The sequence below is a fragment of the Chanodichthys erythropterus genome, chromosome 1 (genome assembly GCF_024489055.1).
Source record: "Chanodichthys erythropterus isolate Z2021 chromosome 1, ASM2448905v1, whole genome shotgun sequence".
Taxonomy (NCBI): Eukaryota; Metazoa; Chordata; class Actinopteri; order Cypriniformes; family Xenocyprididae; genus Chanodichthys; species Chanodichthys erythropterus.
The window spans coordinates 17,066,965-17,082,791 of record NC_090221.1 but is presented as its reverse complement, the minus strand read 5'-3'; the positions used below and the strand labels follow the sequence as shown (position 1 = coordinate 17,082,791).

Below are 15,827 nucleotides of genomic sequence, written 5' to 3'. Positions count from 1 at the left end.
TTTGAAAAACCACCAGCCACAGTAGCTGGTGAGCAAAAAAGTTAATGTCAAGCCCTGTATATGCTGCATAACTGCTGTGGTATATAAATAGGCTATGTTCCAAAGAAGAAAGATTTGGAATTGCATGAGAGTGAGTAAGTGATGACAGAATTTTCATTTTAGGTGAACTATCCCTTGTGTTTTTTGTCAGATGACTGATGCGCAAACACAATGAGGTTAGTATGATGTTACAGGCTGCATAGCTATAGTTGAACTGAGTCCAAGCGCCTCAGAGTTTGGAACAAAAGCCACTTTTTTTTCACTTACCCTAAGGCCCATCCTCACCATGCCCCCATTCTCAATGAGGTCAGGGAGATACGAAGTAAACAGTGTAAATTATTATGTGCCTGACATTAAACAACACAGTCAAGATAACAATAGAATGTAACATATTGTGGAGTTAAACACTTCAAACACACGTTAGCTACCCCTCACTGGCTCAAATGTGTTGCTTAAAAACTTGACAAGACATTGAAATTTCAAAGCAGGTTGAAAACAGATTAAAAGTAAGCTATTTGAATTTTGATTGTTTTTTGATGGATCTGACTTAAAGATGCTCACATCAGTTTAATATAGGCAAAATAACTGGGATGTAAATTGTTGAAAATGATTTTATAAACAAAGTAAATCTGTAGGAAAAGAGGATGGAAAAAAGTTAAATGGAAGAGAAATGCTGGAGTTTAGGGTTTCATATTCAGTTCATGGTTTCAGCAAGAAGTTAGCTTATGAATAGTCAAGTTAGTGTAGTTTTAATACAGAGTAATGAAAGTAAGAAAGAAATATATAAATATTTCTTTTGATGTATAAGAATACATTTTTGCAGTCAGTGGAATTGGAATTATTACTGTTTTATAAACACAAACAGATTTTACATGGCTACATTTTCCTATACATCATGTTGAAGCAAGTCGTATATTAGCCTATTTATTTTCATCAGATATTTTTATTTGTGATTTGGCTTCATTAGTACTATAAATTAAATTATATGGGCCTATCCAACGTGGACATGGAATATACAACATATATGGCATATTTTTAGAGTCTCTGTCAGGGTGGTAGGTGAATAAATGATTACTGAAGGAAATTTAGTTTGTTGAGGCGCAGGTTAGACAGGCAGATACTGCCACCTGTTGGTTAGAAACATTCTTTTAGTTGTTTGTTTCTACAATAGATGTTCTCGTCGCATAGCAACCGACGCAGAAACCTGCTATCTGAAACCAACAAAACCAAGCGGATATTTGATCATATGGAAAAGTACACAAAGTAGGCTAATATACGTCATTAAAGTAACAGCATACTTGTTATAATTCACAATCTGGGTCATCGCTTGTTTTTTTTTTATTGCGTATTTGAAAGTGATCCCATAATTCAACTAATATGGCTCGTGAGCGAACGTGACACGTTTTAAATGAACGAATCGTTCCATGCACTGAATCATTTTCCGCTTGTGAAGCGCGCTAATGAATCTTTGGATTCAAACGATTCAAACAGAATCGAGTCTGTGGGGTGAATAAAAAATCTGTAAAACATATTAGTCAGATGCCAACTAGATACACTACAGTCTAAACATATCGTACCAAGTAAAAGATTTCACATTCCTTCTCTTAAAAAACTAGTCAATTCTGTTCGAAAACTTCCCCGGCCAATCAGCAGCGAGCTTTCACGTTCTAACTCCGCCCTATTCATACTCTTTTCTTCACAGCAGTGAGCTGTGTGCAAGACCGTCGCATATGATTCAGTCCACATCATCTTCATCATCATGAACCAAATGATAGCTGACGTGATGATTGTAGCGTCTCAAAATGGTCAGGTGGGGAAGTATTATTCGGGGGTGTAAAATAAGACCTTGAAAGTATGCCTTTGTTACATGTGCCTCCGAGCGAAAGTTGAGTTGCCTCCGTACTGCATTTTCGTGAGCTGCAAAGATACATTGTTACGGACTCTGAATTTTAAGCGTCGGCTCTGTTGCTGCTCATGTCGCACAGCGCTCATGCTGCATTGACAGTCGGTACTCTGGCTAGAGGCGAGCAGTGAGCCCTCCCGTTCACCGGCGACCACAGTGTCTGCCTCGAAACCGATTTTGCGCGCACAATGGCCGGACGCCGCGGTTGTGTGAATTCCCTATGGTCAGGGAGCGAGCGGGTTCGTATCGGAGAGCGGCTGAAAGCCACTCTGGCCGGCATAATGGAGCTGGACCTTCTCAGAGGACGACAGCTGGAGATGGTGGATGCGGTACTGGACGTGAATGGAGCGCCCGCTCACCAGGGGGAAGGACAGGAAAGCGCCGCCGAGGATGGTGCCGCAACCTCCCACAGGCAACAGGTCAGTGGGGACGTGGGAAATTACCACAGGAACATAATGTTCCTTGAAATTTTAACTTTGATCTCGTCGTCGAGGTGGAACCCTGCTGGTGGCACCTGCTAAGCGTTTTAGTGACAGTAGCATCCAGTGGAGCTTAGGTTGCATGACCTATACAGGACGCTGCTGTGTTTACATTTCAGAATTGTACACTCCTTTTTCTTCAACGTGTCAAGGTTGAGTTGGAGTCCATAGCTATTTTAGGCCACTGCACACAATGCATGTTGATTGCGCCATTGAAAAATACCAAATCCCTCTTAGTGGAATCATGTGGGGGGCAGTAGGGTCAGCTGTGTCATTTTTAATTTATCAACTGAAGTGGGAAAGCATCTATAAAAATATAGAAATATGACTTCTCTGAAAAAGGTAGTTGCCCCATGTTAGGGGTAAGTTGAGTCATTATGTTAACAATTTACATAAAATGTATTTAAGCAAATTACTAATATATTCTCTGATTCCTTTTTTTTTTTTTTTTTTTTACTTTTTATTTAAATTATTTCTCTCATTCCAATGGTTATTTTTTTGCAGAAACCATCCAGAATTTTTTTTTTCTTTGTAATTCAACAAAAAATGGTAACATTTGATATTTGTAGTAATAGTTTTTAGTAATGGTAATGTTATAACCCAAATTACCATTTTGGTAAAAATGCTTTATTTAATAATTAAATTATTTGGATACAATTTTGAATGTTTTATAAATTGGCAGTTTGCTAAATTTGACATAAATTTGCTTTGATATTAAATTAATTTCACCTGTCTTGTAAAAAAAAATACTTTGGCATGTAAATGAATTTTTTGAGGCATCTCTCAAATGTAGGCAACTGTATATAAAGGGCTCTTTTTAATTTATATGGTCATGTGACAAATAATTTTGTAGATTAAGAGGGTGGAACAATTTATCCAATGACATATCAATGCCATATTAATCTACACATACTATCTTACACAGACTGTGGTAACAAAATGTTAATTTTGTCATGATGATCTGGTAGGGCTCTTGAACAGGTATGGAGGACACATAACAGGTGTTGTTCAGATATGTGCTCGTGTAATGGGAGAAAGAGGGAAGTGTATGTGAGAGTTGACAATAGAAGCACCATTGTGTGTTTTATATAATGGACAAGCGTGTAAGTAACCCCAAGTGAAGCCACAAATCTGAAATACATTTAATAGTGGCAAATACCTCATCAATTATTTCTCATGTCCCTCATTCATTATAGAGCATTTATATAATTATTCAGGATCTCCTAGATCAAAGTGTTGTGATTAAGAGCAGTTTCTTTCATGGCATACAAAATTGTTTTCACAATTTCAAAGGGCTTTTAAAGGACATTTACAAGTAGTCATTCAGTCCAGCAAAATGTGCGCATGAGAAACAGCAATATGTATCATGAGACAAAAGTATTAGTCATCAGCGGGGCAATGTTTTTGCCTCTCCACCTACGCAACTTCCATTTGCATAAACACCACATGTAGAAATGTTTCTGTTGTCGGAGTCACAGATATCACCTCTCCTCTGCTACCCGCTGAGGGAGAGAGAGGATGGAGGGAAATGGACAGAGAGATGGAGAACGGGGGTGTGCCATGCAGAGCAACTGATATGTTAACCCCTCACTAGGATGGACTGCTGCGCCATGGCTGAATGCAGTATCTGATTTCATAGCTACTATGCATAGTCTTTCCGTTAACTGACGTTGATTTATTAGACCATTACAATATAAGTTTTTCAGTCAAAGGTTTGATTGCTCTGATTCAGAAGCTGTCTTCCATCGTCCTCCCACAAGACTCACCTTGTTATTATAATATGACGTTAAACCATTTCCTGTGTCAGTGAGGGAATTGAATGAGTAATTTCTCTGTCGATGGAGCTGATGGCCAGATTGGATATTCACCTCATTATTCCCATTATTTTATGTCCATTTGCATCATTAGCCTCATGTAATGCAGTTTCCATGTGCCATAGCACTCCTTCATGAATTGATCGGTAGCTGGAAAATGGCCAGTGCACCCTGCGTGAGACCCATATCAGGTTTCCCCTGTTGAGCAAATGCTTCTTCCAAGCCCCCTTCCTAGTGAAATGAAATAAATTGCAACTGTATACTGGGATAATGCAGTATAGATTCTGTCTAGATGTGCGCATAGGTTTATGTGAACAAATTAGGGACTTTAGAGGGTAATTATATGTTTTACGGTTTAAGTTTATCAATGTTTTGTCATAGTCAAGCCAATATGCATATCATTCAAGTACCACAGTAAGAAATAAGTGTTTTTGTCCATTGCATGTGGAAGTGTCAATGCACGTGGTAGTTCATATTCCATCAGCAAAGAGATAGTTAAATTATTTCTGCTAAATCGGATGTGTGGGCGAGGAGAGGAGAAGGAGAGCGAGAAAGAGAAGGAGAGAGAGGGCAGGAAGAGAAGAGAGGGCTGACAGTTTTCTGAAGTGAAGTGGGGGAGGCAGTTATATCCAGGAGTGGTGGTGGTTGGGAGGGGGGGGGGGGTCTTCACATAAGAGATGCCTCCTTCATGCTGTTCGTCTCACTAGGCAACCCATCCCCCGTGCTCTCTACTTTTCTTCAAAACTCTTTTTTCCCCCTTTGCTATCAGTCTCTTTATGCTCTTTTCCCTGAGTATTCCACCTTCATCTTTTTTCCTCCACGAATGTCCTGCTCACTCTTTACATTGTATGTTTTCTCTTCCATATGTATTTTTAGAGTCCGAGACAGGAATTGTGGGTAAACTGCTGGAGCAGAGATAAGCCTGGTCAAAGTCTGTCTTTCAATACCCATTATCCCCCCTTCTTTTCTCCTTCTCTCCTTTGTTTCATCATCTGTCTTTCTCCGCTCTCTGCTTATTAACCGCCCTCCCCCGGCTTTTTTCATTTCGCCAATGCATCACCTGCATTGTCTGTGTAAAAGTCTGACAGAAGGTTGATCGGACTTAACAGGATATGCACAATAGTCACTTGGTTTGATGGGATTCCTCAGAAGTGTTGCAAGGGGAGATTCCTTGCGATGGGGGAAGGTTGGGGATCACAAACAACTAAACCCAGTAAACACTTCTTGGAGATAAGTGATTTAAAACTTCTGAGCAGAAGTGAACTTTAACCAAAGCATTCCCTTGATTGGTCTCCTTTATTAGTGAAAAGCAGGCTTAGACATTAAAGTTACCAGCTAATGATGTGGCTTCCCTTTTACATGTGCACTGTTTTGTAAATGTATACACCACATATAAACACCTCAGATACATGATTTCTGTCCTGGTAATAACATCAGTGTGGGTGATGTGGTTAGCTGAGACGATTTCTGTTTACACCTGGTTAACATGCATCTCAAATGCATCTCCAGTGACCAGCTGTGATCATATTTCAAGGATAGGATCTGATTTCAGGACTACATTTGTGTGTTGCACGTTATCTGTTTGTCACTTCATGTTAACATCAGGCATTGATGCTCGGTGATGTGTGCATGTTTATGTATGTATTCAATCAGATTTTGTGCTAAAACCATTTTTTTAAAAGTTTAAACCTATATTTTTATTGAAATATTAGCTTGACAGGTGAGTAGGCAGTCCTTTGCTGCTGTCTGGGATTCGTCATGATGGATTAGCATTTAGCTCCAAATACATGCATCATGACCGTATGTTAATACTAGGTGTAAACGGGGTCTTTGTGTTATCACCTTATCTTGTAGTAATATGACTCCTCCATCTGTTTCAGAGCCTGTCCCCTGCAAACCCTGATCTGTCATGCCTTGGCACTACAGGAGAGGGGATAAGCTCACGCTGGTCCACGTTGTCCTGGGACATCCCGCCTGATCTGCTGTCTTCTCAAACCCCAGACTTCCCTGGCACCACACCGCTTGACTGCGACTCTAGACCCAGCTCAGGTGCTGATACTCCAAATTCCTCAATTATAAATCTTTGTTGTTTGGTAAAGAGAACTTTTTGTGTGGACAAAACAACAAAGGAACATGGGCCTCTAAACTATTTTTCACTGAGAGGGAATTGTGTGATTAATCATTGTTCCACAGTATTGTTTCCCTTTTTAGTATTTGGCATTTGAAGCATTATATAATTATTTAGTCACAGCTGGCTATTCTTGGTGTTGTATGTTTTTCAGCAGTGCTCATCAAAACCTGGATGAAAAGATATTAAACCTTAAAAATAAATAAATAAATAAATAAATATACACTTTCATTCAAAAGTTTGGGGTCTGTAAGACTAAAAAAAAAAAAAAAATACAGTAAATATTATTACAATTTAAAATAATTGTTTTTAATATTATTTTAATATTATATTTTATAATTTTCAGCATAATTACTCCAGTCGTCAGTGTCACATGATCCTTCAAAAATCATCATTCTGATTTGGTGCCTAAGAACCATTTCTTATTTTCAGGATTATTTGATGAATAGAACGTTCAAAAGAATAGCATTTTACTGAAATACAACTGTAATTTTGTGACCATGTAAAAGTCAAAGTACTGATCACAAAAAAATACTGTTCAGTTCTTAGATCTACACAGTGCTTAAAACCATAAGTCATAAAATTACAGCGTAATTCATTATAGGAACTATATTTCATGGACAATATATCTCTGTCTAGATGCTCAGACAAAAAAAGAGCAATATTTTATAAGATGGGATTGGAGAACATATTTTAACATCAAGAAGAAAACACTGATTAGCTCTACGTGATAAGATTAAACTTGTACACATTGAAACCTGTTTGGTTAAACTTTGTAAAGATTAATCAGTCAGTGAAACTATGTCTAAATCAAAAGCAGTTATCCTTAAAGCCATCCCTGAAGAATGAGCCCTGCGTGAAATTGTAATCCATTTCACACAAGCGTATGACTCATAGCTTGAATAGCTTGGGGCTCTATTTGAAACAAACGATTCAGTGTTGACCTCTCAACTTCAACATGACACATAGTTTCTGTGTTTTTGGCAGGTCTCTTTTTACTTTGGCAAACATTAACCCTAGCTTTTTATGGTAATCCCATCATTTAAATCATGTGTCACCCCTGTGGCACTTTTCCTCCTAACACTCTTAACTTCATCTGTCATTCTCTTGTCCACAGGTTTTTACTCAGTCAGTGGGAGTTCTCTGTCAGACTCTTGTTACTCTGTATCCAGCGAGGCGGCTCCAGGAGGTTCAGTGAAAGTCAGCTGTAGGCCTCGCTCACTGGATCATAGTGCCACTCATTGGAGGGAGGTTGAATCTCTTAGTACAGAGTGTCCTGAGGGCACAGTGGAGAAACAAGAAAGAAGGCCATTTTCTACTGGTATGCCATCTTACATCTATGCTATAAGGTCTTTGTGGGTGATCTATTTTTAAAAATCAAACGATTTGCCTATTTATATAAGCAAGAATTGTTAAATATTTAGACAGGATGGTAGTATTTGTTGTACATTTGCCATTTTTGTATATTTTCATTTACAATAATTTAAATATTATAAATCCTACTGTAAGAATCTTGTATAACAGTAATTAGCATTTAAGCCGCGCACACACTTAACGATTGTAAGGCCAATTATGACTGTAAATTGATACTTATGACTGATCGCGCTCAAACACGTCCAGTGAGAGCCAGTTGCGTTCAGTCTGCGATCACAGTCGGTGTTCAAATTCCATGTGAAAGTATTTAAATCGACTTCAGTCACAGGAAACAATCGCTTGTATGTTGAGCACAGTCTTAGAATGTTTTAGCTAGTCGGTAAATGTGTGCCCGGCTTTAATGTGAATCACTATTTACTAATAATTGTAAAACTAAACTAAAATTACAACAAAAGTAAAATGCATATGCATAATTATTATAATTACAAATTTGATGAGAATGTGCTTACTTGTCATGAATATGTCACAATGTAAAAAATAATGGTACCTTACATTACCTTAAATATTTCTATATATATATATATAATATATATAATTATTATTATTATTATTTTTTTAATTGCATCATTTAATAAAAGAAAAAAAATTAAATGTGACCTGGACATGTTTTCATATGTTCTTTTTGTAACAATTTGGTGTTTTTTGATGCTGATTTTTGGTATACTAAATAAGGACAATGTAAATAATATCACATTTTTTTATTCCTTATGAACAGGGGATCTTGAGCTCAATAGCCTCGTGTTCCTGACAGACCTTTGTTCCAGTTTGGGAGGGATTCATCCAGTCTCTCTTTTACCTTCTTCCAACTCCAGTCCACAGCTTCAGCTGGATCCCAAGTTTTGCTCTGACCTAGTTTCTCGGAAGACAAAAGAGGTGTACCCTTACCCTAGTCCACTCCATGCTGTGGCCCTCCAGAGCCCCCTGTTCACAACCTGCCAGGAACCATCCCCCACCCGCCTCTCACCCAGTCCAGAGAGTGAGCAGCCTGAGGAGCCAGAGCTTGATCAACCTCCTGTGAAGAACCAGCCTCCAGCCTCTCCTTCCTTTACTCAGCTGGAGAAATACATCAATAGATTAGTCCATCAGCATCACTGCAGGGTGGCTGCTGAAACTTCCAGTCGTGGACACCAAATAAACATTGCAGGTGCTGGTTATGAGGGACTCCACCCAAGAAGTGCTTCCTCTTCCAGCCTGTCTGGAGGTAGTGTGACTCCTTGTAAGTCTATTCTGGGCAATTCAGCAAGAGTCAGCCTCAGCAGTATTGGTAAACATGCAAGTCGCAATTCCATCAACCTCGGAAACTTGCCCTCTGTGACAGGGGAGGATTTCAACATCAGCTTCCATTTGAATCTGAATTTGAACCTAAATCCGAACCTGAACAAGACTTTAAGTTTTGATGCTAAAAATGTGAAAGAAGAGGTCTCAGGATCATGTGGGCATCTCTCCGCCAACATAGTCACTCCAACTGCTTCCCCTTCCTCTTCAACGTCCACCATCACCAGCACTCCAAACTGGAGCAGGAGACCAAGGATCTCCACCTGCCCTTCCTCAGTGAACCATCGTGGGTCTCTGGAGATAACTGGAAAGACCTTTGCTCCAGTGGGATTCTCCAAGTCTCTAGACTGGAGTGGAGCCTCAAGGGAAGAGGCAGAGGGTTGTCCCCCAGTCAAAGCTTCAGACAGCCCTCCCAAACTTAATGAGGACTCTGCAGTTGTATGTGAAATCTCTCGTGTATCTGGATTGCCAAGATCTGTAGTTCTGGGTTTGATGGAGGAGGGGGTGGAGTTGGATGCCGAATGTTTTAGGAATGAACGAGAAAGAGGTGTAGGTTCTGCTTCTCCAAGTAACGTTCCTACACTGCACTCTTCCCGGTCTTCATTTCAACACCCGTTTGGATTAGAACGAACTAATCTGACACCACCATCAAATGCCTGGACAGGTGCAGGCACAGGACAGGATTACATATCTCAACAGCATCGCCTACAAGTTTCCCATTCGGATTGCCATTCGGCACTGACATCACAGTCAGGTAGCCCTCATTCGGACAATTCTGGACACACGCCTACTCGTTCTTCTCCCATCCTGCCTTTCCCACATAATCAATCGGACCCTGCTTCCTCTCCAGGCTCCTCTCACACCAGAGTCCACTCCCCTCCTCGGCTACTTTCAAATTCACCTTTCACTCCTGCCCAGTTGTCAGTATTCCGGCGGGACTCCCCATCTCAGTGCTCTCTTCCACGCTTTCATCCATGTAGTTCCCCACTGGAGGGTCCCATTCGACCTCGTGGAGGTTCTCTCAGGCAGAACGCAGGGGCTGGATGGAGGCCTCAAGAAAGAGGCTGGAGGAGGAGTGGGGATGGAGAGAGGCTCTACCAGGGAAAACATGCCTCCAGAGAACTTATCCGAGCATCAACGGTGAGTAGCTATTCGGGAAGAGACTACGGCACTGGATGGGAGGATGAAATGAGCACTCAAACACCTAAAAAGGGTGGAAAGTTTTGGAAGGGGTTTGAAACACGATTTTGGGGAAGAGAGGAGGAGGATGAAGAGAGAGATGAGAGAGCTGGAGGATTTGGTTGGAGGCACACCTCTTTGAAAGAAACATCATCCAGTAGGCAAGATCAAAGAGGAAACAACTCGAAAAAGAAAGGAACAAGTTGGGACAGTCGGAGTTCCAGCCTTCGGTTGTCCAGACGAGCATTATTTCGAAGTGAGTCTCAGGGAATTCTCAATCCACATTCTCAGAAACGGGAAAGCAATCAGTGGCGTTCCTCATTTGAGATCAGCCGTGCAGGACGAGGCTCTGAACGTACTCGCAATCTTGTGCAAAAGGAAGAGAAACATCATTCTTCAACTGCGAGTCTTTTTCATCTCTCTCGCTCCCAGAGCCTGGAGGGAAGCAGTCACTCCCTTTCTCCTCTTTCGTCCCCTTCCCTCTCACCCTCGCCACCCCCATCAGCTCCTCTCACCCGTTCCAGATCGTTCCGTGACCTTGGAAGGAAAGTGTTTGGCTCTATGAGGTCCCTCAGTTTCAATAAAAACCACAAGTCAAAAAAGAAAGATTAGTAAGAACATTTCAAAATGGGAGAAACCATGCTGCCAATTTTTCCAAATGTACGATCTACTCGCGTTCTGCTTGTTTAGGTACTGCATGCCATGCTGTGTTGTGTTTCTGTGCACTCTTATGGTCATAGTGGTGCTGGTGTTGTTTTTACTATGAACATATTATGCTTAAAAGAGCACTCTAAAGTATATGCTGACCAAATACAAAAAGATGTTGTTTGATCTCATGCTCAGGACTTTGAAAAAAATATAAAATAATTTGAAATGATTGTTAAAGTGCTGAAACATGAAGAAATATCAATAAAAGTATTTCCAGTTTAATATGATCCTTGTTGATTTGCTTGGCAATGACTTCATAGACTGCTACTGCTGAGTGAAGAGTTTTGTGGTACAATAGGATTAAATGATCTCACATACAAAACTCTGCTGCCATACTTTACACTTATAATAAAAATCTTATCAGCATTTTCCTAATCATATTAGCATAATCCATTAACAATCTATCAACATCTTGGTTGAGTACTCTATTTCAAGTGGCAAATAAATTATGCATTGGGTTCTTTCAAAAATATTTATTAGGATGAACAAACAAAAAACAAGACAACTTTCATCTGAAACGAAAGAAAACACCCACAGCTCGAGGGAACTGAATGCAAAACAGAAGCAGCTTGATAGCACATTAGCCATACAATACCAGAATACAACGCATTTTAAGTGCATTCAAATTCTCTTTCAAGCTGCCACATTGCACCAGATTTTAGCCACATATTTAATCCTCCCATGGGACCTTCAACACCAGTAAATGCCATATGCAGCAAATTATCCATGCCCTGAGGCAAAACATCCATCAACTCCATCAACAGGAGTCCATCAACTAAGTTAATTTAACTTGACATATGTTCCTGCAGAGTCATTTATTAGTCCATTTCGACCAGTTTCTGTGTCTTCTCCTCTGCTAACTGCTCCTCACCCTGTTTCTGTTTGCTGAACATGCCTTTGTACAGCGCCTTCTCTTTCTGGTAGTCTTGGCTGAGTCTCTCCTCCACTCGCTGCAGCTGTTTCTTTACATTGGCATCTGAGAAATAGAGAACAGGATAAAATGAATGTCATCATTATTTCCAATTAAACCACTGAAATGAATTTGATGTGAAACTGAGCAGTTCAATCAAAGGCTGCAAAGCAGAGGTGTTTGATCTTACTAACTGAAGAAAATGGATCAATCCACAAGAAGTAACAACACTACATTATGTAACAGGCTCAAAATTCAACACATGCTGAATCCCTTGTGAAAACAACGTAAAAAAAATCCATGGAAGCATATTAATTAGAACAGTAGTTCCCAAACTTCTTCTCAGGGGACTTACTACACTTTTTTGACACCCACATAAAAACAGCTTTTCAAAGTATTCACACATACAGGAGAAGGAAACATGTAGATATAAAACAAATATGCCTTTTAAATCTAAGTAAATAAATCTGAATTACACAGCAATACTGACAGTTTGGCTATTAAATTACCAGCCAATTAAATCATAATGGGAACACTTTGTATTTTTTCAGGTTATATCAGGAGTGACTTTAATGATTTTCATACAAATATCATTGCACACTTTCACTCTGTATCATGCAGAACATTTTCACTGATAAAACAGATTATGTGGCATTTAGCCATGTATTTTTACATGCCTGTTCACACAAGACACCTTGCATTTAAATATAGATAATGGAATGCAGGGGCCCCGTGACATGTTTTAAAATTATTTTTAACTTGACTTACTCTTTACTTTGCTCATGAGACTGAAAAAAACAGCGAGACAAAAAAACAAAACAAAGATCTGACATCCATATGTACACAGACAATCGCAACAAGTATACTGTGAACGAACCCGTATTTAAATCTTTTGATTTTATTTCTCAGTTGGATATCAGAGCGTTTATAACATGATAATTTGAATGAAAATTAATCGAGCGAAATCACTTAGTTTGCCTAAAAATCAACCCCTGGAGCAGGTTCGAAAACCATGAAATAGACATGAAATAGAATGTGATTGGTTTTTACCGTTAGGTTTCCCCCTGCTGGCCTGTATGAGGTACTGTCGAGCAGTCTGAGCATCACCCAGTTCTAATGAAGCTACACCAGCTCTGTACAGGGCCTTAATGTCACCTGCCCTCCACTGGAGCACTTTCAGACTGTACTCCTGCACACGGGTATAGTCCACCACCTCTCGCTGTAGCAAACATGCTGTAAGACATAGAAATAAGTGAAGAGGAGAATGCTTTCCTAGATAACTTTTGCATACACTACTGTTCAAAAGGGTTTGTTTGGGGCTCTTTTAAATGTTTTTAATTAAAGACGTCTCTTATGCTCACCAAAGCTTATTAAAATTGCAGTATATTTTAAAATGTAATTTATTCCTGTGATGGCAAATCTGAATTTTCAGCAGCCATTACTCCAAAACATATATAAACAGTAATGCATTTTTCCCCCCCAGGATTCTTTGATGAATAGAATGTTCAAAAGAACAGCATTAATTTGAAATAGAAGGCTTTTGTTGCAATGTAAAGTTCTTTACTGTCACTTTGGATAAATTATGTGTCCTTGCTGAATAAAAGTACTAATTTCTTACCAAATAATTAAAGCAAGATCTTGGTTATTATGATATGGGTGATCCTATATCAAAGATTAAGGACCGAGTTCACAGGATTCTTATCTCTTATATGACTAACATGGGTTAAAGGTTTTAACATGTGGTCAAGATATTATGGTAAGCACCAGCAAAGGGTGAAAGCATTTGGTTTGGAGGTTTTAAACCAATAGGAAATTAATATGAATATGAATATGAAATAACCAAATGCTGTGATAAAGTTTGACTAATAATAATACTGTGGTAATGCCTGACCAAAAAGAAAATCATGTAAACATGCTTAAAAATTCACAGAAAGTCGCTTCGGACAAAAGTGTTTGCAAAATGATTACATTTTAGTGTTGTGTTATTCGGTACCATAGCACACTGCCAAAGTACTTTTTTGTAAGGATTACAAACCTGCTAAATTATTATAGCAGTCTACTTGAGTGCTCCTCAGCAGGTCCTCCTGCTCCTGGCTCAGTTTAGGCACTTGAGCCCCAAACCCTTGCAGGGCAGCGTTCACCTCAGAGTCCAGGCCACGGAGAACGAGCAAAGCACGATGATAGCGTCCGATGGCAGTGCGCACATTTTTCTCCCTGTAGAATGCATTCCCCTCTGTCTTTAACCGAACGGCCTCCTGGAGCTGCGAGTCCAAACGGGAACTTGTTGATCCTCCAGTGGCTCCCAAACATGACGAAGAACTGGCTGCTGCTGCCTCTGACCCATCATCCCCTGCTGTGGGATCTAAAGCCTGCCACACATAACAGATGTAAGTGATGACAACATAACACTACTGCATTAATAACACTTAAATATCGCAACAATCTCTGCATTAGGAGAACAATCTGTCAAATCAGTTATATGCTGCTTTTAGAAGGTTTACAATGGTCTCCCATCCAAACCAAACTAGTGTAGCTGGTCTCCCAGTGTGACCAGGTGAAAAGTACCAAGCAGACCGGCCTAACCAGGCAGGGAGACAAGCTAAGACCAGCAAACCACCTTAGGCTGGTCTGAGCTGTTTTTCCAATCAGCGTTTTAACACTGATCATTATCATGTTCATTCATTAGGTGTGAAGTTGACACATCTAAACTCCTACTAATAAATAAATCAAAACAAACAAACAGGCACACAAAGTATGAGGGCGTGCAGCAGAGTTCCCATCATTAAAAAAGTCATAACTTTTTTAAATCTAACCAGTTCATTTCATTGAACTACGCCCATCACAGCATGCAGCAGTAAACTGCCTCGATTTGATCACATATAACACATAATAAGTATATTCTTACCTTTTCGTCCATGGCGTTTAAAGCTTTAAAATGGTTGCAGTCTGCTTAGAAGCCAGTTTAATGACGAAAATATTGTTGGGACGTTAAAGAAACAATTCTTTGACACTCTTCTTCGTGGTTATGGTTGCTGCAGGACATTTGGCAATACTGCCTTCTATCGGTCGAATATTAATAGCGCAACATTACATCTCTGTACCATCTATGCTCTGTACATTGAGTGCATTAAAAAACTAAACAACAGGCCGGATATATTATTATTTAACCATTACAATATCATTATTACGGATAATAAAGTTATTGTGAAATTAGATATTTTTAAAATGACTTAATGAAACAGAAATGACACTGTACAGACTTTTTTGTGGAGAAAATGAAAGAGTATTTACACAAACTTCATGTAACAAACAAAGGGGCAAAATGACAAGATTAGGGAAGTTAAACCTCGTAGTTACTCTATAACACTCCTTATATTGTTTAAGGAATCTGTCATGTATTTGTTAAATAAAGAGATTTGAGAAGCCAGTCTTGAATTTGAAAATTTCTATTTGTGAATAAAAAATCAAACAAAATAAAGAAATTAAAGATAGCCTATATGATTCAAAGACATGTTGGAAGCGTCATCTTTTACATTTAGGATTAGGGGTGGAAATGGGGGGTAACGAAGGGGACGGCGTCCCGGGAGTGAATTTTGAGGGGGGATGGCGTTCCAGTTAAAAATTTTTCGATTTTTTTATAGAAATGAAGGGATTTCTGTATTTATTCAATCAATAGCCTACAAAAATGAAAAATTTAGCCATTTCCAGCCAACTAAAAAAACAACAACATATAATTTACTAGATATTCTGACATCATGTTAGTTGCTGCAATCTATCTACAAAAACATTAATTATTTTTAATTAATAATTATTATTCTTTTTTTAAAATCGGTTTGAATAAATGATTCAATGACTCAATTATAAAGATGTCACTTGTTTCATAGATGAATCAACGTTTTTGAACAATTCTTTGTAATGAATGAATCAATGACAAATACATTTTTTATGGAGTCAAATT

The 15,827-nt window shown here is 39.1% G+C and overlaps 2 protein-coding genes across 2 annotated transcripts; one reads left to right on the top strand and one right to left on the bottom strand.

The window, feature by feature from the left end:
- Positions 1-1,761: 1,761 nt before the first annotated feature.
- On the top strand, positions 1,762-11,169 carry si:ch211-168f7.5 (dapper homolog 2). The gene is made up of 4 exons (XM_067388709.1): positions 1,762-2,361; positions 6,116-6,284; positions 7,481-7,684; positions 8,513-11,169. Exons 1-4 carry the CDS (start codon positions 2,131-2,133, stop codon positions 10,861-10,863), a joined length of 2,955 nt encoding a protein of 984 aa, XP_067244810.1. The 5' UTR covers positions 1,762-2,130; the 3' UTR covers positions 10,864-11,169.
- A 261-nt stretch (positions 11,170-11,430) lies between these two features.
- On the bottom strand, positions 11,431-15,557 carry ttc9c (tetratricopeptide repeat domain 9C). Its single transcript, XM_067381234.1, has 4 exons — positions 14,775-15,557; positions 13,905-14,238; positions 12,920-13,102; positions 11,431-11,935 (listed from the first exon to the last, which is right to left on the bottom strand). Exons 1-4 carry the CDS (start codon positions 14,784-14,786, stop codon positions 11,778-11,780), a joined length of 687 nt encoding a protein of 228 aa, XP_067237335.1. The 5' UTR covers positions 14,787-15,557; the 3' UTR covers positions 11,431-11,777.
- Positions 15,558-15,827: the final 270 nt, after the last annotated feature.